The following is a 27,684-nucleotide window of genomic DNA, read 5'->3' as shown; positions in this document are numbered from 1 at the left end:
AAGCTATCGGGAGGATGGCAATGATCTCTTTCTTGCTTTGGGTTGTGATTTCTGAGTGTTTGATTATTATTCTCTAAACTGTATATATTTTGTGCACTTTTGTGTATGTATTATATGTATGATATCTGATAACAAAAAAGAAAAGAAATAAGATCTGATCTCATCCTCGAGGAGCTAACTGTAAAGATGACAGACTTTTTTTTTTTTTGAAACAGATAGTTTCAATGAAATGTAGTAAATGCTTTAAAAATAATAACAACTCACATCTATGGACGGACAATTTGCTATGCATTAGGTACTATTTTAATAGTCTTGTGTATTATCTCATTTATTTAAAGAAATCCTCAAGGTAGGGACTATTGACCCTTTTTTACTGATGAAAAGGATACAAAGGTCTCTAGGAAGTAGGGGTGGAGCTGGGATTTGAGCCCACTCTGGTATGCCTAATGAGTATGTTACACTGTCTCTCAATTTCTGCCATGAAACCCCAGGGGATGATCAGGAAAGACTTCACATTTGACCTGCATTTTAAAAGCTAAATGGAAGTTGTCAGATGGAGAAAGTTGTTCAAATGGGACGGAACCGCTCTGTGTCATGAGAGAGCCTGGCATGTTCAGGGGGTTGTGGTAAGTACAGTGTGGCAGAAGTGTAGGATAGATAAAGGAAACAACAAGACATAAAACCACAACCAGGGTTGTTTTATTTCCAGGAAGTGTGGGAGGTGTACTACTGTGAGGTTAAGAAGACCAGTTGGGAGGCCACTAGGATGAATGATGCAAGAAATGGCGAAGGCCTGAGTGAAAGGAGAAGTGGGGAGGGAAGGATGAAGACATATTTGGAAGATGTTTCTAAGATGACATACTTTGGTGACTAATATGCAGGAGGGAAGGGAGTTGGGGGAGGAATGTATTAAGGTTTAGGAGCTTGCACAGCAGGTGATATTTCTAACTAATTCAGGCAGCACTAGGGAGAGGGGAACATTTTCAAATGTTTGGATATTTCCCAATAAGCTTGTGCTATCCCGGGATTAAGAAAAAATAAAAAAGGGAAATGTATTCAAAATTAATACCAATTATAGCAACAGTGATCAAAGATTGCAGCTCTGCAGGACAGCAGGTGAGTGGGAAGTTAATAGCACATGCTTAGGAGTTAGAGCCAGGGAAGCAGATAAAATTGCAAGGGCAGAGTGTGCAGGAGAGGACTGTAGGAAGTGCCTGCGTGAGGTGGATGGGGCATCAGGGAGGTAGGAGCAGGACCTCCCTGAGAGCGGATGTTCTGCAAGCAGGGAACAGCAGGGCCATGATGAGTAGGCTTGGCCAGTGGCACTAGAGAAGAAAGGCAGAAAAGGACCAAGAGAGAGAACTTGGAAGTCCATGGTGACTGCAAAGTGAGTTCAGAAAAGTTGTTTGCAGCTGGTTGTCATTGGCAGAGAAAATGAGGAGGAGCTGAAGAAGTATATATCCCCTTCTCATAAGACTGTCAGGGGAGGGAATGCAAGGTGGCTAGAAGAGGGATGGGGTCAAGAGAAGGTTCTTGTCTTTGATTGGAGGAGATTTAAACTGAAAGGAAGGAGTCAGAGGAGAGGGAAAGATAGAAGAAAAAGAAGGAATGGTAGATTAAGGTCTCAAAGGAGGTGGGAAGAGGCATGGTCCAGTACAAAGATTGCAAAATGTTATTTGGGGAGAAATGGGTATGTGTCTCCAGAGAGGTGGGAAGAAGAGGAGGCTGAATGTAGATGCAGGTTGTGTTGGTGAGTGGGCAGAGCAGGCAATTGTGAGGCTGCCTCTTTGTTGCTCTCTGTTCTCTGCAGGATACTGCTGCTCATCTGCTCAGAGTGAAGACGTTAGAGGTGGGAGAGGGGGTCGATCAGTGATAGGTAACAACAGGTTTAGGTTGCATTCAGGGCTCTAATGAGGTTGAGGAGCATGCATGTATAGGACCAACAATCCCTAATATGTGCATAGGCGCAGAGAAGGCTGAGGGTGTGAAGATGACAGGCTCCTTTCTGTTTGTATGTCCTCTGCTGTGCCAAGCAAACCTGTTGGTCGCAATCTCCAGACTATGTTCTTTTGCCTTAGAACTCTTTGTCAGAGACAATCCACAGGGTGAAAATATTTGCAAATCATGTATCTGATAAGGGTCTAGTATCTAGAATATATAAAGAACTCTTAACAACTTAACATTAAAAAATAGGCTAAGATAAAAATGGGCAAAGGATTTGGATAGATATTTATCTAAAGAATATATACAGATAGCCAATAAGCATTTGAAAAGATGCTCAGCATCGTTAGTCATTAGGGAAATGTAAATCAAAACCATGATGAGATACTACTTCACACCTGCCAGGATGGCTGTACTCAAAAAGGCAGACAATAACAAGTATTGGTAAAGTTGTGGAGAAGTTGGAACTCTTATAAATTGCTGGTGGGATTGTAAAAGTTGGGCAGCCATCCTGGGAACAGTTTGGCAGTTCTTCAAAAAGTTAAACATAGAGTTACCATATGACCTCCAAATTCTACTAGTAGGTATATAGCTAAGAGAACTGAAAGCATAAGTTCACACAAAATCTTGTTCACGAATGTTTACACAGCATTATTCGCAATAGCCAGAAAGTAGAAACAACCCAAATGTCTGTCAACTGATGAATAACCAAAATGTGGTATATCCATTCAATGGAATGCTACTCAGTAATTAAAAAGAAATGAAGTACTGGTAAATGCTACAACACAGATAATCCTTGAGAACATAATGGTAAGTAGAAAAAGCTGGAAACAGAAGGCCACATAAATGTTCAATTCCATTTATGTGAAATGTCCAGAATAGGAAAATCTATAGAGACAGAAAATAGATTAGTGGTTATTAGAGACTGGAGGGAGCAGGGAATGGGAAGTGATGGCTCCTGGGTACAGAGTTTCTTTGTGGGGTGGTGAATATGTCCTGGAAATAATGACGATGGTTGCACAACCTTGTGAATAATACTAAAAGTATACTTTAAAATACTGTATTTTATTTTATGGTATTTATATATATCACAATTTAAAAAATCTGCCGGGAATATTATTTGTTTTTAGACAAAGAAGTGCCTCTCTCAATTATGAAAAAATAGGGCAAATAACACCTTATTGTAGGAGCAGAAGGTAGCAAGACCCCTGTTTTCAGAGGGTTTTTGCAAGGGCAGTCACAACCTGGGTGGACAGAGCCAGCCTCTCAGAGAAGACGATCAACAGACCAGAGAGCCAAAGTCCTGGGAGGGGAGGACAACTTCCCCTTCCTCTTGCCCCCAATTCCAGGTTAGGCAGTTCTGTGGGGATGATCCAGAGTGATCATGCATGTTTATTAGCAGCTTACGTAGAAGCCTCTTCGCTGAAAGGCTGTTCTCTTGAAGAAATTGTGTGTTAGTTCATGATTTTCCCAGAATAAATGAATGAATAACAACAATCAAATACATAAACTATTAAAAATATAGGTAACATTCATCTTTCATGAACTGGAGTGGATGTTTAAATTGACAGAACCATACCTTCCTTTTTCCATAGCGTGATTCTTATTTTTCAGGCTAGGAAGACAAGTGATCCTGTGGTCCACAAGCAGTGGCATATTTTTGTTTGGAGTAGCAGCGGCATTTGCAGTTGATTTTTACAGCTTCATGGCTGCACGCTTTTTTCTTGCCATGGTGAGTTGTGTTTTTTACCTCTTTAATTCTGTTGCAGTATTTCCATAGCAAACCTTCCCTCTCTTAGTTTTGCTTATTTACAATCTAGTGAGAGAGATCAAGGACTAATCTTTGTTCACTCCACTGCAGAAGTCTTCCTGTGAAATATTAATGCTTTATGTTTAGAGTAAAACTCATTAAAATGAAAAATTGTTGCTTACTAGCAGAAACTTTTTGTCTGACTCTATGCCTGGCACATGGCCCATATCTCACAATTAGTAAGGCATTGTTTTATTTCCTAGTATTTATATTGGTCTGGTCAGGGCCTGTATGAGTATACATGAACCAGACAGACAATTAAGGTGTATTATTAAAATCATTTGTATAATGTGCAGTAAGAATGAAAGCAAGAAGGCACTAGGCCTTTGTGTTATGAGGAATAGTGGGATGGGCACGATTTGAATACCTGCTTTATCACATATCGGCTTGTTAGCTGTGTGAGTTGAGCAAACATGTTATATCCTCTTTGAGCCTTAGTTTCTAATCTGCAAACTGTAGAAAATAATACCTGTTTCACTGGGTTGTTATCAGGATGCAGTGAGATTAAATGTAAACATCGCAGTGCAGCACCTGAAGCAGAGTAGGCAGCCTCACTTGGGAACTATTATTGGAAGCAGACCAGTGAGCAAGGAAGCCGTTTCCATGCTTGGTGGGGCATCCAGACAGATTTCCTATGAATCAACAGCAATCAACTATCAATCAATGGTAGCAGCGATTTTTGAGTGGAGGTCACTGATCAAGAATAATGCAGTGAGATTTTTCTCTGGGGGAAGATCTTGTGATCTTGTGAACACAGAGCATCAGGGTGGATGACTTGAGGGTCCGGAGAGAAGCCAAGGACTTCAATCTTAGAAGAGGTCACTGCACCCGCTCAGAGAACAAGGTGGCGTGTTCAGTTTTGGAGTCTTCATTGATGGCTGGAAAGGGTTCCTAGGAAGCCACACAGATGGCCAAGATTAGGGAGGATGCATTAAAAAGATTTAGGAGAATCTGAAGTTATTACACCTTAAAACAAGTTAATATATATATTTAGGGATGTAAAGAGTTTTTAATACAAAAACCAGCAAACAGTAGTTCAGTTTCCACTGAGGATAGGGCTCTGTAACTCCAGAGTGAGATTTGATGAGAGAGACTTTCTTATGGGCCTGATGGCTCCACAGAGACACAGCTACTGAGAGAGTAGGTCCTCTTCTGGAAGATTTAAGAGGATAATTCTGAAAATGCCTGTTTTAGTCTTGCAAAATATGCACTGGTTTCCAGAGCCATGAAAATGAGGCCACACCCGTAGAATACATCGGTGAAATGTGGCCTGAATTTTCTGTGACTCTTTCCTTTGATTTCACACGAAATGTATTTGTGGTAGAATTCTGAGTATGGGAGATGAAGGCAGATTCACTTACTCAACACATTTATTGATCTGCCTACAGAGTGTAAGGCTAAGTAAACCGGACCTGGCTGTTTCAATAACCCTGTGATCTAGTGGGAAGGCAAGACATTGATTATTCATCTCCAAAAATAAATACAGCTTCGACAATGGGGACATGGCAGTGGGGAGGTCCCATCAGGGTCTGGAGCACCACGGGCTTTTTAGTTCTGAGGAATGGGTGAGAGAAGAACATTCTAGCAAAGGTAGTAGCAAGTGAGAACACCCTAAGATGAGGAAGAATTAAAGGCTAGGATGTCTGAAGAATAGAGAGGAGGTGAGATGCATTGATGAGGAATGGAGGCCATTAGGCAGGATCTTGTAGGATGGTAAAGAGTTTGTTTTATCTCCTAAAGGCAATCAGAACCTACAGAAGGGGTCCAGGCCTGGTGAAATGGTCATTCTGGCTGCTATGTGGGGACGGAGTAAGAGCAGATGTGAGGAACAGAGTGCTATCAGTAGAGGTGATGGGGTGTGAATGGATTCAAGGAGTCTTTTGGAATTATTTAGGTATTTGTGTATGGATTGTCTAAATCTAATAACAGAGGTAATTAGTAGGAAGGGAGAGTGGACTCACTGAAAAACCTGACAGGGACTGATGTTACAGCTTAATTTAACTGGGCAATTTGTAGGATTTGAAGGTTATCACAATCTTTGTTTGCTGTAACAGCAGCAAACACTTACCAAGCAACTTCTAGATTCTTGAATGTGGGGATCTTGATTATCAGGGTTCATTATCTGAGTCTTGCCATTGCAAGGTTGCATGGGGAAATAAAAGCTGTTGTCACAAAAATAGTAAACTAACCATTAATACCGTAGTCCCCATGTCCCCATTGAGCACCTTCCCACTTCCTCCTAGTGTCAATCCTGTCTCGTCGCAGGAACATCCCTGCAGGCCAGCCTCTTTGTGACTGTGATGTAAGGTGAAATTGCCGATCTTACAAAGGATGCATGATTACAAAACGTCTTTTAAAAGCAATAAGGGAAAAATACATGAATCCTGCCCAAAACCCTTGACCAACTGGAATCAGGCAGAGACAGACAAGTTAACTTTGGAAGAAATTAACATCCAAAAGGATAATGACATGATGAGCCTTCAAAAGAGTATGACTCAAATATCAAAAGATTAAGAGAGGCCTTTGGGGAAATCAGTGGTGTTCTAGAATAATTTTGCGAAAATAAACATTATGATTTGTGTTGTAAAAGTCAAATGTGAAATAATTTTGTAGGAGAAATCCTAATCCCTTCAACCCCCACCCCCCAAACCCATCATTGGATTTATTCTTTGTTTATTCCAACAATGATCACATATTGTTATTATAATCTAGGTTTTGTTAAATTAAAGATAGGCATATTTTCAAGGTTTTTTTGGCCAATTTTTTTTATTGTGGTAAAATATGCAGAACACAAAATTTACCATCATAACCATCATTAAGTGTACAGTTCAGTGGCATTAAGTACATTCACACTGTCGCACAGTCATTACCACCATGAATCTCCAGAACTCTTTTCATCTAGTAAAACTGAAACTCTGTGCTGATTAAACAGTAACTCCTCATTTCCTGTCTCCCCAGCTCCTGACAACCACCATTCTACTTTCTGTCTCTATGATTTTGACCCCTCTAGGTACCTCATTAAGTGGAATCACACAGTATTTGTCTTTTTGTGACCAGCTTATTCACTTAGCTTAATGTCCTCAAGGTTCATCCATATTGTAGCATGTGTCAACATTTCCTTCCTGTTTAAGGCTGAATAATATTCCATTGTATGTGTATACCATATCTTCCTTATCTCTTCATCTGTTGATAGACACTTCCACATTTTAGCTATTGTGAATAAGGCTGCTATGAACATTGGTGTACAAATGTCTTTTTGAGACCCTGCTTTCAATTACTTTATGTGTATACCCAGAAGTGAAATTGCTGCATCATATGGTAATTCTATTTTTAATTTTTTGAGGAATTACGATATTGTTTTCCATAGAGCCTGTATTATTTTTACATTCTTACCATCAGTGCACAAGGGTTCCAATTTCTTCACATCCCTGCCAACATTTATTATTTTCTGTTTTTGTCTTTTCTTTTCTTTTTTTTTTTTTATAATAGCCATCCTAATGAGTGTGACATGGTATCTCATTGTAGTTTTGATATGCATTTCCCTAGTGATGAGTAAACATTTGTATTTCTTCTTTGGAGAAATGTTTATTCAAGTCTTTTTCCCATTTTTGGATTGGATTGTTTGTTTTTTGTTGCTGACTTTAGGAGTTCTCTATAAAATCCCTTATCAAACACATGATTTGCAAATATTTTGTTCAGTTCTATCAGCTGCCTTTTCACTCTGTTGACAGTGTCCTTTGATGCACAGAAGTTTTAATTTTTATGAAGTCCAATTTGTCTATTTTTTTGTTGCCTGTTAAAATAAAATTTTAATCAATCTCTTTTCCTTCCCACTAGTTACCATAAGTTTTTTGTCCCCATGTAACAATTAGGATTTAACAATTAATCCACATTATAATGGAACATTTAAATGAAACAAAAGGCAGTTCTAATATTTATATCATAAATAATCTCTCAATTTTGGCCATTTGGGGGAGAGAGGGTAGGGGGAAGATGGAAGGACCCATTTAAAGAAAAAAGATGGATTGGACTGAATGCCATTTTATAAATGTGTTAAGCATTTTGTCATTTTTTTCTTGCCCATGTGTGATTTGCAGAGAGATCAGACCCCTCAGTAGTCATAAATGTGACCTTAAATATGGACCAACCTTCCCTCGCTTTGTTTTTCAGGCTGCAAGTGGCTATCTCGTGGTGGGGTTTGTCTACGTGACGGAATTCATTGGCATGAAGTCACGGACGTGGGCCTCCATCCATTTGCACTCCTTTTTTGCAATTGGAGTAATGGTGGTGGCTTTGACAGGCTACTTGGTCAGGACCTGGTGGCTTTATCAAGTGATCCTCTCCACAGTGACTGCTCCCTTCATCCTGTGCTGTTGGATGCTCCCAGAGACACCTTTCTGGCTTCTATCAGAGGGAAGACATAAAGAAGCACAAAGAGTCGTCGATATGATTGCCATGTGGAATGGGACAAACTCCTGTAAACTGTCAGAAATTTTATCACTGAATATAGACGATCCTGTTTATAGTAGCCCCACTGCAGTTAAGAAGCACAACCTATTTGATCTCTTTCGTGACTGGACTGTTTCGGCAAGAACACTTAGTGTTTGGCTGGTTTGGTTCACAGGGAGTTTGGGGTTCTACACCTTCTCCTTGAATTCTGTTAATTTAGGAGGCAATGAATACCTAAATCTCTTCCTCCTGGGTAAGTATTTGGAATGTATTTAAATGTGGCCATGAAGTGACATTTCTACCATGTTTTTAGTGTGTTTTTGTTAGTATTATTATTTTTACCAGGAACAGTACTGAAAATCATATTATCATGATATCTTTGTAGTATTATGCTGTAATAACACTGTATATATTTTCTTTTTGAAAAAATGCAAACAGGAGAATTTAGTCTCTCCCTCCCATCCTGCCTTCTCTCCTTGTTCACTTCCTTCCTTCATACTCATCCCCACCCTGGAACTCTTTCCAGCGGTAACTTCTGTGTTTGGCTTGTGCACGATCAGATCTCTTTCATGCATTTCCATATATTTGTGCATAAAAACATTTTAAGTTTTAGCATAAATAAGATTATTGGCTACATATTGTTCTTTCAAGTTTCATTCCCTCTAAAATTTAATGTCTTGGAGATCCAGTATCTTTCTACCTGCAAATGTCTTTAATTTAGAAATTTTAGTTCGTAAAATAACTTTTAAATACATGCAACTGTAATTTATGTTGTCATGCTTCTTTCATTTTAGTAGCAGGTTAAAATGGTTTTAGATAGCTTGAGACTTTACTCCTAGTATAAACCAAATTTCAACTAAACATGAGAGAAATAATGGAAATCAGTATTTATCCATCTAATCCTAACTCCTGGTTATTTCTGTGTAGGCTGTTTGTATTTTACATTATTCTCAGAAAATCATGCTTTTCAATTTTTATGCATAGATATCATCCCTTCTCATTAAAGTGTTCCGATAATGTACCTGTTTTTGTTAAAGCTTAGAAGGAATTATGAAAGAAGTCATTTTAATAAAAAAAGCACCCCTTTACTCTTTTTTGGGCAAACTAAGAAGTTTGTAGAAAGAGCCCATGTTGACTTCACACCCATTCGATGAGTCAGTTTGAGGAATGACACAGTGTTCCTACAGCAGCAGTAGATGGAAGGGGAATCAGGTGGGGAGAGAGTGCATGGGGAAGCTTAGGAAAGCTGGAGGTTCAGAGCTTCATGATATCGTTTCTCAATTTTAATGGAGATATACATTCTCAAGAAACTGGGCAATGTCATAAATATCCAAATATTTCCAAAGATAAACAAACATGGTTTTCTATTATCTACTATTTCGGATTTTTCACGTCATTATCCTTCCCATTAATAATCTTACTGTCAGGTGCTTCTAGTCAATACTTCTCTGCTGTGAAGTTTTGAACAAATTTTTATCTCCTGAGATGGTTTGGGCTGGCGGGAATTTCAGCTCTGGTTTTGTGCCATTTGTAGGTGATAAATGCATTGAGAAGAATGTTTTACTTTTAGGTTTAAAGACATTCCTTTGGGGTTATGTGGCGAGAGGGGAGGAATGGAGTCTGAGTGATTAGAGAGAGGATATATTACAAAATAAAGAAAGTTATAGCATATTGTCCTCAAAAAGGGCTGGACCTCCTTGCTTGCACCGTTTATATTCCAGACACAGTCAAGCCAAAAATTGGATGTAGTATCAGTATTCTGAAACACCAACTCAAGAAAAACTGGTGTAGCATGCTTTAAACTTTTCTTCAGCCATTTCAAATGGCTGCCCAGCTTGGCAAGACTCCAGGAAGTTGGTTGGTGGCCCAGCACACAGTCCAGGATGAGGAAAAGCCCTGAGCCAGACATGGAGGGAGGGGAGGGCTGGGTGGGGATGGGGCTGCTGGAAAGGGGCCTTGGCTTCCTGAAGTCCTTGCTTCCACTCCCTGAGCTGTCACCTACTCCTCTGGCTTAAATGATTTTATCTTAGTTGTAAAGTGGGGATAATAATGGAGGCCTACTCCTGCGAGGCTCTTTTGAGGATCGCAGTCTTATTTGATCTTGAGAAGTGCTTGATAAACTCTTAAAAAAAAAAAAAAAAAAAGAAAGTAATAGATGTACATACTGTCCTGGACCACAGGTATGGACCTGTCGGCAGCCTGTGTGAACAGGGAGGCATTTCCTCCAGAGCCGTGTATTTTTCAGTTAATGATGGCAAAGGAGACCTCTTCAATGAGGCTCTGAATGTTAAGGTTTGCCTTTTCCAAGCCAGTTCTTTCTTGAGCAGCTGCAACTGAGTTTAATTTCTGATGTGCTAATCTTCACTCGGAAAATATGTATTCATCCCCTGTGATGTGTTCAGAAGCTGTGTCAGTCATGTAGACCCAGACCTGCCTCTCTGGGTGCGTGTCACATTCCGTAGTTGAATGGACAAATGCACGTCACTTCTAAAAGGCAGTAGTAGGTCATGTCCTTGAGGTTAGGCAAACTGTAGAGGGCAGAGAGATTACGGAACTGCTAATTATGGGGAAGAGCTGGGCTGGTAAACAGTGAAAGTTTCCCAAAGGAGATTGTTGAATTTGCTTAGTTTTTTCTGAGATCTTCTTTCTTGTTCCCTGTCTGGTTCTGGCTGATAGTTATAAGGCTTTTTGTTGTTGTCGTTCTGGATCTAAGATTCAAACTTTGGCTCTACAAGGGAAAGATTTTTAAGTCATTTGGTTTATAGATTTATGAATTTAGCTTTTCCCCCCCCTTGCTGTAGAGGAGTAAAAAAAAATGTCCAAGACAAAGTTCCTGTTTTGTAGGTGATTTGTATTAGATTTAAGAATGTTTGAATTTTAGGTTTAAAATATATCAAGTGGTTGTCATTAGTTTATGTACCTAGTTGATACTGAACTTTCTTATTTTAGTTTTGTCAAGAATAAAATCAGATTAAATTTTAAAAAATTTGAAAGTTTATTGTGCATACAAAAGAATAGTTTGCTAACTGGGAGACCTCAAACCCATTGGTAAGAAGCTCACCTTACAGCAGTTATAGCACCATTTATAAGGCATAAAGGAGGAAGTATTTTGACCTTTTTTGTGTGATTTGCTGTTCTACATTAACTTTCTTTTTAGGTCAAGTAGAGCTATTTAAGCTGATTTGTCTATAGCTGATTGGATTAATTTCAATGAATCTTGCTGATAAGGACGTAAATCTTATGTTTTGTGTTTGTTTATGATTAGAGATAAATTAGGGAAATCAGGATGACCTAACTTTAGGTTAGTGGTTGCAGGTGGCTGGCCTTGGGGTCTATCTAAACTATGGCCTCCATTTTGATTTTCCTTTAACAGTTTCTAAGATTGAAATTATTGATACGAAAATTTCCCCTGGTCCTGCCAAGCATAAGAAACCAAAGATCAGAAATGATCAATGTTGTCTATTAATTTACTTATTTATTCATTCAACAGGCCTGTCCTCCAGGCACCATGCTGTGTCTTGGGGAGCTGCCAGCCTAGTAGAGGATAAGATCCCCAGGACAGGTGTCAGTGCTAGGCAGATTACGTGAGCACTAGTGCTTTTCACAGGAAATGCCCGTCCTTGCTCTGGTGAGTTTACAAGTGGTAGAGCTTGCTGCCTCTCAGGCAGGTCTTAGATGGCTCTTAAAGGTCCCTGGAAGCAGGGAGAGGGCTGATCATTCCTTTTGGGTGGTGGGTTAGGAGGGGGAGTCCCTTGTGCATTTGGGTGCCAAGCCTTATAGAGGGCCTGTTTGCTCAATGACAGGTATAGTGGAAATTCCTGCTTACGTCTTTGTGTGCATCGGGATAAACAGTGTGGGGAGAAGAAATATGATGGTCTTCTCCCTTTTCTTCAGTTCAGTGTCCTGTGGTGTGATTATGGTGATCCCCCAGGTGAGTTGTTTTCTGTTTTATTTAGGGAACGGTTAGTTATACTATGACAGTTTGATGGGAGGGTTTTTAGCTTATTACAATAAATAGGAAGATCGTTTCAGACATATGGACAAGTATATACATAATATTTAAAAATATGTTTCTTTAAGAAATTATTCCTTCTCTGTCATATAAGCAATATATGTTTATTGTAGGAAATTTAAGGAAAAAAAAAAGAAACGTAAAAAAAAAAAAGGCAAACAAACCCTAATTCCACTTCCCAGAGATGGCCAGTGTGGTATTTGGTAAACAGAATAATCTTGTATGTGGAAAGTCGCTCACACCTTCCAGTGATTATTATCATATTGAATACATTCATTTATTCATCCAACAAAGATTTATCCAGCATCTATTATGGGCCAGATGCCAGGGACACACAGTGAATCATGTTTCCGTAAGTGTAATGAAGAAACACAAAACAGGGTGAGGGATGGAGGATGACTGTGTGTGTGCATGTGTGTGTGTGCGTGTGTGTGCGTGAGTGTGTGTGCGTGTGTGCGCGTGCGTGCGTGTGTGTGTGTGCGTGCGTGTGTGTGTGTGTGCGTGCGTGCGTGTGTGTGTGCGTGAGTGTGTGTGCGTGTGTGTGCGTGCGTGCGTGTGTGCGTGCGTGTGTGTGTGTGTGAATTACAGAGAGAGACAGAGAGGGCATGCATGTATGCTGTTTTCTTTAGGATGGTGGTGGGTGATGTGCCTCTCAGAGAAGGTGACATGTGACCAGAAACCTGAATGAGGGTGGGAGCCACAGACACTTCTGAAGGTTATAATGAGTCAAATATTCAGTATTTTTCCAGTTTTTCATTGCTGTAGATTAGAAGTTTCCAATTTCTGGAATGCATAAATCCCCTGAAGAGCTTGCTTTTAAAAATGCAGCTTCGTAGTGAGAAACGCTGCTATATACTACTGAAATGACTTGCACATTCCTGTTCTTTGGCAAACTACATCCCCCAGAATACCTTGGCATCCAGAATTGCTTCCCCTGTTCCCTGAAAAAATGTTATCAGAACCTGTATTTTAATTCCAGATTTGGAAAATATTACGATAACAATATTTTAAAATACTTTATATAATATTCTCCAGAGATTGTATAATTATTAATAGTCTATCAACATTTAGAGCAAAACATTTTAAACTTTGCTTATTGTTTGAAATTTAATTTAAGCTTCCTTTTATAGTAACACTTAATTATTAGAGTTGGTGAACTAAATGTTTTATGTAACTGAAATTTCCAGGTGATTGATATACAGCTAGTATGAATGCAATAAAACTAGTCTGGACAAGGAGGTTTGCCAATTTGAGGGAACTTCATCTATACCTCTTAAGAAGTAGTCTGGAGTTACATTAGTTGAGCTGATGGCAGCTGCCTTTGAGCTGGTGAAGATTTAAGGGAACCCCAGAACAGTTTTGCAGTAATGGGGAAGACAGGAAAGTGGCTGATGATTTCTAGAAAGAAAGCACTAACCCGCAACCACAAATCTCTCCCCTCTAATAAAATTTCTCCCCAAATGGCAATGTCAACACAATACAAATTATTTTTTAAAATCACACTAACTTATTCAACAAATATTGTCTATAATAGTAATTAAGGTGATACGACTAGCTGCTTTAAGAGAGGCATCCTAAATCTCAGTGACTTAACATAATAGATGTTTATTTCTTGCTCATAGAAAGTTCAATGTGGGTGTACTGGTTGGCTGCAGTGGGCATGGTGAGGGGTTGTCTAGCTCCATGGAGTCATTCAGGGATGCAGGGTGACGGAGGCACTGCCATCCTTAACACATGGACCCCAAGGTCACCTTGAGTCTCAACATCCAGGGGCAAATGCAGGAGGAGAGAGAAGATTTCAGTCTTTGTTAGGCACTGCCAGAAGTGGGACGTTAGGGACAGCAGAGAAGAAACAGGTTGGAGACTCTGAGAGGTTTTGCTGCTGAGGAATGTATCAGTCAAAAAAAAAATGTCTGTAGTAATAGTTCAGTTATCATTTTAAAATTATCTTCTAAAGATAATTTGTAAGCCTACGATTACTGCGGCAAAGGGCACAATTTGTTTTCATGGCTCCTTGGTTCATTCTGCTGGATCAGTTGCAGGAGTGGGTCAGTCACTGGTTCACTCAGCGCTGTCTGGGCGAGTCTCATTCCAAAGCTGCCTTTCCAACAGGCTTCTCTTATTTCCCAGTTCAAACCCTCCATGACTGTGTGGGGGTGAGGCACAGTAACACTTGCCTCCAAATTTCATAAAGATGGAAAGCTTCTGCAGACCATTTAACAAAATAAATTCAAATAGAAAAATAAAACTCTTCATCATTCTGAAAAATACTGAAGGGAGTAGAAAGTTTTAAGTAATAATTTTGAAGATTTTATATTTTCTTTTCAAAAATACTGTTTATGATAGTCTATCTTGTGAATTTTTTTTTCAGGATAACCATGTTTGGATTGTGATGGTTACTATGGCTGCAAAGTTTGCCATTGGGTCCGTGTTTGGCCTCATTTATCTTTATACAGCAGAGCTGTATCCAACTGTTGTAAGGTGAGGGCTACTTATTTTTCTCTTGTTTTCATGTATTTTTCATTTATGTGTCATTTCATTATATTTGGCCTTTATGTATAAGTGCTCTCTTTACTTAGAAGTTATCTGGAACTCTGAAATATGAAAAAATTACATGATGATGCTAATTCTGAATCTCAGGCTTTGTCTATACCTCATTAGCAAGGATATTAAATAAATTATTTTGAAATAACACTCTATTCCTCTAAAACCATCTTAAATCCCAAATACAATAGAGTTCCACTGGCTGTCCATATGACTAAAGGAAAATTTTCTCAGGATGCATCTTTCCATGTTCAGGTGTCAGTTGTAATAGTTTACTAGGGCTGCCATAACAAAATACCACAGACTGGGTGGCTTAAAAATATAAATTTATTTTCTCACGATTCTGGAGGATAGAAGTCCAAGATCAAGGTGTCAGCAGGTTTGGTTTCTTCTGAGGCCTCCCTCCATAGTTTGCAGATGGCACCTTCTTGATGTGTCCTCTATGACCTTACCTCTGTGTGCACCCCTGATGTCTCTTCCTCTTCTTATGAGGACACCATCCATATTGGATTAGGGCCCTACCCTAATGGTTTCATTTTGACTTATAACCTCTTTAAAGACCTATCTCTAAATGCTGTTACATTCTAAGGTACTGGGTGCTGGGACTTCAACATTTGAATTTTGGGGGAACACAATTCAGCCCATTACATCAATAGTCATTGGCTCCCTGAAAAGATCACCTCATCTGGAGGTTCCCAAAGCTGGCAGCTCATCAGAATCCCCAAGGCATTGGATTAAAAATACCAGTCTCGGGCCCCCGCACCAGACCTGCTCAATCACTCCAAGAATGAGACTCAAGATTTTTAACAAGTCTGCAGATGATTCTGAATTTCCACCTGCCATCTTTGACATAAGTACCACTGATCGGGAACCTTAGGCACTTCCAAGCCTTTTAAATGTTTTTTCAAATGAATTTTACTTGTAAACACTTTATGTGGTGAAGAGAAGGACTGAAGTACTTTGTAGAAGCTCTGTTGGGGGGTCTGTAGTCCACCCCCCTTTGCTCCAGAGGGCTGCAGCATAACCTCCACATCACTAGAGCATCCTTTGAAAACCACAGTTCTTATTGCAGCCCCTCTGATGAGATAACTGAAATCAGAGAAATCAAGCCTTTGGTGCAAGACACACAGCTGGGACCCCAGGTATAACGTTAACGGATCCTTTCTCCAATTTTCCATCCAACTTTTTGGCTCTTTCTTTGTAAAATGATCTCATATTTTAAAGTTTAAATAGTGATTAGGGTCATACTGGTGCGATGAGAGGTTTGTGCTCCAGATTTCCCTCTGTGAAGTTTTACAATAGTTTCCTATTGACGGCCCTCCCCCAAATCCTCCAAGTACCACCTGCTTTATCAAATAGAAGGCTTTATTTTCTAGGTGACAATATTAGTGAGGCTGGATAATTTCTTAGCCTATTAAAATTTGTTGTTGTTTTTTGGTTTTGGTGGCTGGTTAGTATGGGGATCTGAACCCGTGACCTTGGTGTTACAATACCACGCTCTAACCAACTGAGCTAACCAGCCAACCCTCTTAGCCTATTAAAGACCCAACCTTAATGGCAGCAAATAAGTAAACAAGAACCTGGTATTAGGCTTTTTCCATAGGAAATTGGTTTTTAAAAAATCTAACTGCTCACCTAGTAGGTTCACCCTTATTAGGAGTTTATTATTTGCCATGTGTTACAGTTCTGAAAGTCAAACGACTTTCTGTAGAGATAAGTTCCTATAACGCCAGACCATAAGTGTTTCCTCCTTGTCTCCATAAGCAGGAGGGATGTAGGACCTGGAACATCCATTAGTCAAGAACTTAAGTCCTTCTCTAAGAATTAACCATGCCTGCACAGCAGGCTGCTGAAATGCCAGGACAGCCATGTGCACATGAGTATCGGTAAATACATTTGTGTTGGCTGTGGGTGGATGGATGGATAGATAGATAGATAGAATAGGTAGACAGGTATAAATCTAAGAAAAAGTTGATCAGATTAATATGTGACCAGGGATATAGAATAGCAGAGGAATAGCTCCTCATGCAATTGTCAGCTAGCCCAGTTGTCTGAGGATAGAGGTGGGCTTTTCTTCTTTTCCCCATATTTCTCCTCAGAGGAAGTCACTCAGAGTGCTTGGGGGAAGAGCAATCTAATAATAAATACATCTTCCTTTTATACTCATTGTCTTCCTTAATACTCAGAGCAACTCTCTTGAGGTTGATATCATGGCCTCTATATTACAGATTGTAGAGCTGACACTCAGATAGCGTTAAGGTCTTGGCCAAAGGCACATGGTTGTCAGTGGCTGATCAGAACTCAGATTCATATCTTTTGGCCCTTTCACTGAAATACATGAGAATTTTCATGGGAGGCAAAGCTTAACATTAGCAAGGGATGACCTGCTAACAGTAGAGCTTTACTAGCAGAGTAGCAGAAGTTATTTTGGGGCAAGGGCTTTTTGGACTCCTCTCAGATCATACCATGGAAGTGGCAACACTGTGCAGATGTACAGTGGCAGACAGGCAAATTAATAAATTGCATTCTAGCACTTATGGGGTTACAACAGAGGACTAGCTTTCTGCAATAGAGTTGTGCACTTGTCGATTCAGGTCATGGCTCTGGGCTCTCTTGTGGCTGACCCACGGAGAAAAGCACTCAGTCAGGGAGAATATCTTTGCCATGTCCTGTGGGGCTCTTCTGGCCTTTTGGATGAATTTCTGCCCAGCCAGGAGAAGCTGCAGGTTTCCCCAGTTCCAAATCCAGATTGAATAAGACCCATCCAGTGCCTGGCAAATATTAGACTCTCAACACAGTATGTATCATAATTATGGATATGATAGTATTTTTTAAGACCCCCCCCCTTTTTTAGTTTGGTTGGTTGACAACTGTGGGTACATGCCCTCAAAAAAAAAAAAAAAAGAATCCAACATATGAATATTTATTTATTTATTTATTTATTTAATTTTTTTCATTTTTTTAACATTTTTTAATTTTAATTTTTAATTTTTTTATTTTTGTCTTTTTCGTGACCGGCACTCAGCCAGTGAGTGCACCGGCAGCGGGAGCGTTGCTGCGCTCAGAGCGCCGCACTCTCCCGAGTGCGCCACAGGCTCGGCCCCAACATATGAATATTTAATATAGGGGATCTTTAACAAACTCTATGGGTTCCCTGAACACCCAAACATTGCATGGAAGACTTTGCTTATGTGAAACTTTTTCTCAGAAGAGTGTCATTCTTTTTATCAGTTACTTATAAATGTGTGTGACCCAGAAAAGATGAAGCACCATTGTACTTAAAGAGGTACTTATTCACAATAAAAGCACTGTCTTTCCTTACTAACCGACATTCTGTAAGTTTTCTTTAAGAAACCTTTAAAGAAAAGCACATTAAGATATTGCTTGACTTTTAAGAATTGAAATAGAACAGTCCACAGATATACAGATATTTTGTTCTCTCAAATTATCACTCCTTACCCCAAACAAAACTCCTGCTGGTTCAATGTAGGAGGGTACTTTTAAAAGTTTGTGGGAAAATGGAATTAAAAGGTAATAACTAATCTTTCCATGAACTTTTTGAAGTACCCTCGTACATAGGGCCTCATCTGCACAGGTGATGAAGAATGGTTTTGAATTATCTGCACGCGTGCATACACCACTGTTTCACAGAATGCAGGTGCAGATCTTGGGCAATCCCTGAAACCTCGGTTCTCGCTTTGGGAGGGCGGGAGGGGCTGCAGGAAGAAGTCGCAGGGCTCCACGCCTCATGAGCTCCACTGCTCCTCCCGTTGCAGGTCTCTGGCGGTGGGAAGCGGCAGCATGGTGTGCCGGGTGGCGAGCATCCTGGCCCCGTTATCCTTGTCCTTGGTCAGCTCCTGGATCTTCATACCACAGGTGTTCATCAGTTTCTAGAGCCTTCCTAAGAGAGCAGAGAGGCAGAGTAGCTAATTGCTTCCTCTATTTTTATTTCTTGGAAGCCAATTTACAATTTAATAGTGGGGGAGGGGGTTTGTAGAAGCAGGACAAACAGCTCACCTGTGGGTAAGTAGCTGCTGGCTGCTATTTTGTTGTGTGTTGGTTACTTTCTGCCGCTGCTGAGCTGTTCCTTACATCTCTGCTTGCCACAAAAGGGCCTCTCCTCACCCTTTCCATGAGACCAGGACTGTGGGAAGGCCAGCCCTGGTCTGTGTCCCCTCTCAGTGCCTCTGCCCCCACCCATGGCCCAGCCCTCTTGTCTCGGCTGATCTGAAACCCAAGGGGCTCTTCACGGGCAGGGATGTCCTCCTGCAGCCTCTGGCTCCAGCAGTGTCAGGGTGATGAAGAGACAGAGCAGCTGTGCTCAGTGTGCAGATGTGCTGGCCTCTCTCTCCTCCTCCCGGCTCCCTCCCCAGGTTCTTTGCTGTTGCTCTCTCTAGGCTGTTCTCTCTGATCTTCTTTACTGTCACCTCTTTCTTTTTCTGTTGCCCATAAATAGACCCATTCTCCACGATTCCATACTGGCCCTCCTCCCCTCTCCCTGCATGAGTCACCTCTCCTGAGTTCTGGCCTCTCTTGCAAGCTGTAGACCAAGGTATCCACTAGTGTCATGCATGTTCTCCCCTGGATGTCTTACAATAAACTCCACATTTCCTTAGCAGAACAGGCTAGCAGCTTAAATTCCCTCCTCCTGTCTCCCACTTTTGCTTAAGGATAAGTCAACGGCCTCAAGCTGGACATTTTAACATCAGCTTTTTATTCGCCCTGTTCTTTCCCCCTCTCCCTCCAAGCCATTAGTCATTGAATCCTTCCATTCTGTCCCAGTTCAACTCATCACCTCCTGCCTCCCAGGTCTTCTCCCTGCCCTCCATCACCCCCACCCCATGACAACAGCACCACAACTGTGACCCAACCACCCTGTCACCTCCAGAATAAAATCCAAACTCAGCTTTTGACCCGCTGCCCATCTTCCGTTTTGTTTCCTCACACAGCATCGCCCCCTCCCCACACTTACCCCCGACTGCAGTTCTTCCTGCCTCCTCCCTGTCCTTGTCCCTGCCGACTCCCCTGCCATGCCTCTGCCTAAACAGTCCTTCACAGAGAATGCTCCTCTCTCTCATCTCCCGAACGCCCTCATATGCTTTAAGTATCCTTCCAAGTGTCCTCCTTCCAAGAAGTACCCTCAGATCCAGTGACCCGACCTCTTCCTTTCCCATGCATGTGAAGCATTTGGCATGTGACCATTTTACCTCCACACCACAGCCTGGCTTTACTAATTGCATGTGTGTCTTTGTCTCCCCAGTTAGACCGTTGAGCTCTTGCAGGGTAGGGTTTTTTGCATCCTCACAAAGCCAAACATGTCCCTCACCTTGTGTGCCTTCTGTGCTGTAATTCACTTAATATTTTCAGTCAACTAGATTGGTGCTTTGAAATTAGCTCTGCCCTAGACCATAGTATCAATGAAATCATGGGTGTCATACTAGTTGTATGTTTTCCTAAACATGCTAACATAATCTCACAAGTAATAAAACAAAGTGTTTGGTAGCACCTAGAGTTGCCTTGTACACACATCCTGCCCTTTGGGAATCAGTGACTTAGCATGACCGTCTCCCACGTCCCAGTAGCAGGAGCTCAGTAAAGTCTGCTTCAGTGGGGTGTTAGGATGCCGACTCTTTCACGGGCTGACTCTGAGGCTGGGAAATAGTATAGGCTGCGCAGGGAGGTGTTTTTGGAGAGTTCACCACCCTTTTTAGGGCATGGATTCTTCTAGAAGCATCTAATTTGTGCTAGCATATAAAAAAAAGATAAAAATGCAAAGGTGTTTTTTAAAACAGTAAGTTGAAACACACAAAAAGAAATAAAAATCTATAAAAGCAAACTGCTATGAGTTGACTAAAATCAACTAAAGATTATCTTTTAAAAGGATTTCTGTAACAGATGCTTCAACAGGCTCTATTTTATCTGCTTTACGTAAATTAGTTTTCATATAAGGCAGATGCTATTGTTATTCCCATTTTACAGATGAAGAACTAATGTACAGAAGTAAGTATTAGCCCAAGGTTACACACCTTAAAGGTGACAGAGCTGGGATTCGAACCCAAATACCATGCTCTGCCACCTTTTACATAAGGTTAAACAGACAGTACAAAAGGGCGTGCGTTCAGTCAGCTCCTCTCCACCCTGACCCTGAGCGCCCCTGTCCCCTCTTCCAGGACTGCTTTTGTCACCGGGGTCTTGTATATTTCCATTGTGTTTCCTTTGGATGTAATGGATGTTTCCTATTGCTTTTAACGAGTAAAAAAAGAAAAAAAAGAGCCAGCGTTTTCATTTTGAGGAATGGAAACACTAGAAGATAAGTTTGTATTTTCTCTTTTGAAAAAAGGCACATGAAAATCATTCATTCTGATGCTTTTATTATCAATCATTATTTTCTAGTAATCTAAAAAAGGTGGACACTGGGTTCACTTTTTTTTTTTTGTGCTCATAAACTTATTTGGCAAAGAATTATGGAGTGTTGATTTTGAACTAACCACGCTGCTAGGTGTTAAGGATCATAGATGAGCAAAACAGCTTCTGTCTAGAGAGATGTCTAGTCTGGTGGGGAAGGCAGAAGAGCTGACCATCACAAGCTGTGGAGATGGGCTGCAGAGGGGAAATGCTGGGGTTGTGGGGCTGCAGGACAGGGCTACCAAGCCAGGCTAGGGTCAGAGGGGAGGCTTCCTGGAGGAGGGGGCTTTAATCTGTACCTGGAGGGATCAGTAACATTGTGTCACCTGGGTGGGAAGGAGAGATGGGAATATCAGGCAGAGGGAACAGAAAAGCAAAGGCTCAGAGGGGAAAAGGAACACGGCCAGTTTGGGTTTAGACGCAAGCAAGCATTATTGCTAACATCTAGGGTGGGTTGTGGGGAGTCAGGAGATGTCTGGAAAGATAAGCAAGGATGTTTCTATTAGTCTGTTTATGTTGCTATAACAGAATACCTGAGACTGGGTAATTTATAAAGAACAGAGGTTTATTTGGCTTACCATTATGGGACAGCTGCATCTGGCAAGAGCCTCAGGCTGCTTCTACTCATGGCAGAAAGTGGCAGGCAGCCAGCAGGTACAAGCAGATGACATGGCCAGAGTAAACAAACAACTCTTGTGTGCCGGAGACCAGCTCCGCAGGATTCGTTGGACCTGAATAGGTGGTGTGGAATAGGATGAGGAAAAAAGGAAAAGGTGGACCACAAGTGTCTAGTGCAAGTGTGGACAACGGCCACATGAATCTTGTTTTATTTATATGTTTTTACCTAATCTTTTACACATTGATTTATCTTTTAATCAAAACATTTTTTATTTTGTTTCTATTGAAAAAGAAAGGTCAAAACGTTCCAAGGCACTCATGCTGTGACAAAAACACCTACTCATGCATCCATAGTTCACCCCAAAGCCTGTGGCTCATGGCCAGGAAACTATACAATAGCAGCATGCTTGGCTTTAAAGAGCATCAGACTTTTAGTTTAAACTATAATTCTTAACCTTCTTAACTTACAATTTAACCCTTTTAAAATCTTACTTATTATACTTGATTTTAATAACATTGATTAGTTATGGTTAACAATTTAATATTGCTTTACTCTATATTGATCATTTTAATTTATAATCAAAATCACAATGTTTATACCTTTTATTTCCCTGCCAATAGACTCCGAGAACAGCACAGGGGACAAAGTGAAAAGTTAAATGATTCTACTCAAACTAACAAAAACACACTATATCATTCTTATTATTACTAGGGAAACAACATGTTCTCTTGGTAAGTCAAGTGAAACTGTGGGAATGGGGAAAACAAAGAAATCTGTAACTGGTTAATGATCAGATCATTGTAAACACCACAGCACTCGGACCCACCACCTCCCTGGGGGATGTGGATAGAAATCCAACATAATAGCTTCATTCCACACGTACAAGAGCATGACCACAGCCACAATGGGTCCATGCACACATCACTAACAAAAAAGATTAACAGCAAAATTAAATGGAGCCAACCCATACTGGGAACATGCATCAAAAACACCTTTAGTACCGACAATGCCCTTTAAATAAACCAGTTAATTTGGATGTATTTTAACACGTCCTTTGAGAAACTCCAGGGAATTTCCCAAAGCCATACTAAGCCAAAAGTTTAGGCTGTTTAATTCTGGGAAGCCTTGTCAAGCAACCAAAGGTGAACAAATAAGAAATTCCACAGAGCTGTGCCACACACACGGGACCTCCTTGTAGCCTGCAGGACAAGGGATATCACTCCTCAGGCTCCCATGCTGTTCCCTATAGCAGGATGGCTCACGGCACTTGTGGGAACTAATAGAGCGAGAACTCACTCATTAATCCCCCCTCCCCCAGAGAGAGCATTAATCCATTCATGAGGAATCTGCCCCCACGACTCAATCAGTTTACAACACCGCCACATTGGGGATCAGATTTCCACATGGGTTTTGGTGGGGACAACACATCCAAACTCTATCAGTGTCAGAGGAGGTCAGGACAGAAGAACATTCAGATGAAAGGTTGTTTGGAGAGGAAAGAATGGGAAAGTCATGTCTACAGGACCTATTTTTTAAAACAATAAGTTGGAACACACAAAAAGAAAATATAAAAGTCTATAAAAGCAAACTGCTATAAGTTGACCAGTTGGGTGTGGTGGAGAGGGGGGAGTCATTCTCAGGGCTACAGGGGTCCCAGGATGAGAAACAGGCTTGAGATAAGGAAGGACAGAGCACTAAATATTGTATGATGAGTGTGAGGTGTCTGCAGGACGGCCAGGGACCCAGGTATTTTCACAGGTCTGGAGCTCAAGGGACAGCCCCACCTGGAGGTACAGGTTTAGGGGACTGAAGAGCCCTGGGGGCATTTAAGGTGTGGTGGAAGGAGGGGTCTGTGGCAGATACTGGGAACAGCCAGGGAGGTAGGTGACTGGAATTTGAGAGGAGGGGAGGAGGTGAGGAAGGCAGGAGAGGAAAGAGCAGAACAGGAAGGTGTCCCTTGGGTTGGGCAGCTAGGGATCTGTGGTGTAGGAAGTGCAGCCTCAGTGGGTGGTGGGAGTGGGCCAGGCTGCAGAGGACGGGCCCCAGGGAGAGACGAGGCAGGGAGAGCCGGGGAGATGGAGAGGGTGGGTGAGAAGGCACAAGCTGAGTGGGCCGAGACATCTTGTTTTAGAAGATGTAACAGCAGTAGTGATAGAACATTAAAGAAGATCTTGTTTTTCAAGATGTATTAGCAGTAATGATAACATCTTTATTGGCTGCTTACCACAGGCCAGGCAAGTGCCTTAAATGTATTATTTTATTTCATCCTCTCAACAGTCCTTTCAGGCAGGTACTATTCTTATTTCCATTTTACAGATAAGGAAACTGAGGAGCAGAGAAGTTAAGTAACTTGCTTAAGGTCACACAGGTAGAAAGTGGCAAGTGCCGAGGCTGAGTGGTACAGAGATTATAAAAGGCTTGGGAACTTTTATTTTTACTTGGGGAAAATAGCCAGCAGGGAGGAATAGGTCAAAAGCACATGAAGAGGGAGGACTATTGATGGAGGGAGACCTCTGAAGAGGAGGTGAGAGGCGAGGGGATCTGGAGAGCATGAAGGGATCGCCCTGGCCAGGAAGAGGGGGCAGTGGGGAGGTGGGGGCTTGTTGGGATGTTTGGTTTGGAGTTCGTAGGGGGTGGGAGGAGATGGAGAGTTATGGGTTTGTTTACTGCCTGACTATTCTTACCACCAAGCTAAGAAGAAAACCTCAGTCCCATCTTGGGTCTTCCATTTGGTTCTATTCTGCTTTTAAACATATTCAGTGTTTTTCAGACCCTGACATAGGGTTTCTAGATCAGTGGATGTACCTGCTATGACACTAGAAAAAGCCTTTAAAAATCCTTTGGAATATCACTTTAAATTCTACTAAGACTTCTAGGTTCGCTTTCTCATGCATTTTTAAGAATTAGGTTATCAGTGTTCTGCAAAACAAAATGAAAAACTTCTTTCCCAGGTCTCACTGTTATGGGTGTGATCTCACGTCACTTCGCAGTTGCTCTGTGTGTTTCATGATTCTCATTATCAGAGGCTGTAAATGTACCAAGTATGTAGATTTATCCTAAAAACCATACCTTAATTTATTTTTATGGGTCTTTCCAGCAAGTGTTTTTTGCTAATAGAATTTAAATTACATAAGGATTACATTTTTATGGATTGTATAGAGATTTAGTTCTAAAAACCACCCAACATCTTCGTAATGATCAACAGAGAATAGATATGCAGGCTTTAATTTTTAATGTGACCTACATTTTAAAAAGGAAACACCTTGGCGCTAGTCTAAAAGGTCGCCTTTTATGTGTCACAATCTGTAAAGAAATCGTACTGAATTTTGTAGGAAATCTGATGGGCTCCCCCTCAAGGTAGCAGTTCATTTTTATTGTCTTTGGTTTCCCTCTCCCTAAATTCTGTAGGTTCTGGTTCATTGAAACATATATTCATTCATTCAATCCCCATCCTTTACTGAACGCTGATGGTGTACTGATTATTGGGGCAGGGACAGGGTTCGCTGAGCCGGTCTCTGCTTGTTAAATCTCATCTCAGGACTCAGTTGCTTGTCCCCTCCACAAGACTCTGGCGTCTAGAAAAATGGGGCAGGGTCTTTTTTTCTCTGTGATCACAGCTCCTAGGATGGTGCCTGCAGGAATAATAATGCAGGTAGCAGTTGGCGTTTATTGAGTAGATGCTCCACAGTGGTTCATGAATGAATGGATTTATGAATGATCAGAGTAAGCCTAGTTGATGAGATAAAGGACTCCCAGCCCAGCATAAGTAACCAAACTTCTCACCAAGGAATAACAATGACATCTGTTTTGTCAAATTCAATTCTATTGCCCTCTGAAAAAGGTTCAGAAATTATTATTCTCTGAAGGGTACATTTCTTTCTGCATGTATCACTTATTATCATCATTATTATTATTTTTAATTCCTTCTAGTTGCTTACTGGGATTTTGGCCTTTGTGAGTGGAGTGCTAACGGTAAATCTTCCAGAAACCCTCGGAAAACCGCTGATAACTACTTGGGAGGAGGCTGCAAAACTGAAGTCAGAAAACAATAGCAGTTCAAGCAAATTACTTCCCACAACTAATAATATTCGGTTGGAAAAAGTAGAAGTGATTAACCCCGGGGACTCTAGTCTTGAGGAATAAACGTGCCATATGTGCTGTCTAGCACCTGAGATATTGTTTATGTGGATGCTTTTGTATTAGAGGAATATTATTCTCATCTCCCACATGTTGTTTATGTGTCTTTATAAAAAATTTTGTAAGAGAGTTTTAAAACAATTGTTTTGCAAAAGTAACAGAAATAAAAACCAAGATGAGAATTCTTATTTTCGAAAACTGCTTTCTTATTGCAAAATCTTTTTCCATATTTGTTCTTCTGTGTCATTGATTCTCAACCTTTTCCCCCCATACTGTGCCACCACACAGGCCTGAGGGGTACCACATAATTCCATCACTACCAGTGCCATCCCTCCCTGTCCCCCCAGGGACTGTCAGCTGGGAAGTGGGCACATGAGAGTGTGTCTGTTGACAAAACCCCTTGAAGATTTTATTTCTGATATTCTTACCCCTCTTATGAAAATCACAGCTCTAAATACAAGTCTTATTCAGAAATACCCTGTCAAAAAATGTTTGTCTTCATAATGAAACCATAAAAAACTAGAACTACAAAAAAAGATGTCTTGCTTTCCTGCACCCTGAGCCTAGAAGGCTTGAATGTGCAAATATATATGTGCTTGTGTTTGGTCCAGGTAAGGAACACACACCTGCCAATGGCCAAGAGTGAGGTTTCTAGCCTGATATTCTTATTTTTTCCAAATTATCAACTTCTCTCTGTAAGTCCCCTTCACAGTACTAAGAAGTGGTGGCATTTTAGTGCACTGCAAACGTTTTCAGTTTGCAGATCATTCAGGAAACTGACTTGAAGTACCACCTGGATCTGTTCTTAAAAAATTTTCAAAGTATTCTTGCCATTTTAAAAATTATTTACATGAAGATTTTACTCCTTTTTACGAAATTTTGTTTCTCCAACTTCACTTAAAACCATTCAGAATTGTTTCTCACAATTCAGAATTGCCGAACCTTATTTCCAGTGTGGTCCATTTCTCCAACTCTGATAGTACTACATATTCTTGTGTTGAAACAGTAGATTCGAAATAAGGATAGCACAGTGAAGAAAAACCCGAAAAAACAGCACCACAAAACAAAATAAAAATACCTCATAGTCTCTCCAAAATAGTTTAATTTCCTAGACATTTCAACTGCAAATTTTGTTATAATCTTATCTGTTAGAAGAATGCATTTAAAATTTACAAGAATTTCCCCATAGATTTTGCTTTTTTCTTTATTATGGTTTCATTGTAAGTTCATTATTTTTTTTCTTTGCTCCTGAAATTTTGCTGTTGGATATGTTTTATGTCCAGTGCATTAGAGTTATCTGCAGAGGCAATTAAAAATACAATTATATAAAAATGAGAGTTTAAAAAGCATTGCTAAGGAGGGATTTGATCTGAATTACTTAGATTTTTTTTATATTAATTCTGTTCCCTGGATAATTGCTCAGTTTTTCATTTAGCCTTTTCACGTATAAAATAAAATATAAAACAAAAACTTTTCTCCCTTTGTAAAAGAAAACAAAACAAATAGGATATGAGAAGAAAGGAAAAAGATATTTCTTTAGTCTTTCTCTCATCTCTTATTTTGTCTCTTTTTTCTTTTTTTCTTCAGCCTCGTTTTCTACTGTCACTTAAGTGTTTCCTCTTAGTTAATATTTGACATTTTCTTGACTTTTTATTCTGCATTAGTTTGTTAGGGCTGCCATAGCAAATACCACAGATTGGGTGGCTTAAACAACAGAAATTTATTTTCTCATAGTTCTGGAGGCTGAAAGTCCAAGAACAAGGTACC

The 27,684-nt window shown here is 40.6% G+C and overlaps 1 protein-coding gene across 4 annotated transcripts in view; it reads left to right on the top strand.

Annotated features, from left to right (window-relative positions):
• Positions 1 to 26,105, top strand: part of SLC22A16 (solute carrier family 22 member 16) — a 56,827-nt gene extending 30,722 nt beyond the window's left edge. For all 4 annotated transcript variants that reach the window (XM_063097346.1, XM_063097345.1, XM_063097343.1 and 1 more), the window contains 6 exons: positions 3,556 to 3,673; positions 7,922 to 8,453; positions 12,004 to 12,131; positions 14,584 to 14,693; positions 18,533 to 18,632; positions 25,711 to 26,105. In XM_063097346.1, coding sequence (XP_062953416.1) covers positions 3,556 to 3,673; positions 7,922 to 8,453; positions 12,004 to 12,131; positions 14,584 to 14,693; positions 18,533 to 18,632; positions 25,711 to 25,923 — 1,201 coding nt within the window. In that variant the 3' untranslated portion in view covers positions 25,924 to 26,105. The remainder of the gene's footprint in view (positions 1 to 3,555; positions 3,674 to 7,921; positions 8,454 to 12,003; positions 12,132 to 14,583; positions 14,694 to 18,532; positions 18,633 to 25,710) is intronic.
• Positions 26,106 to 27,684: the final 1,579 nt, after the last annotated feature.

This window comes from Cynocephalus volans, chromosome 5 (assembly GCF_027409185.1).
Source record: "Cynocephalus volans isolate mCynVol1 chromosome 5, mCynVol1.pri, whole genome shotgun sequence".
Lineage (NCBI taxonomy): Eukaryota > Metazoa > Chordata > Mammalia > Dermoptera > Cynocephalidae > Cynocephalus > Cynocephalus volans.
This window is presented reverse-complemented; position numbering and strand designations above follow the sequence as displayed.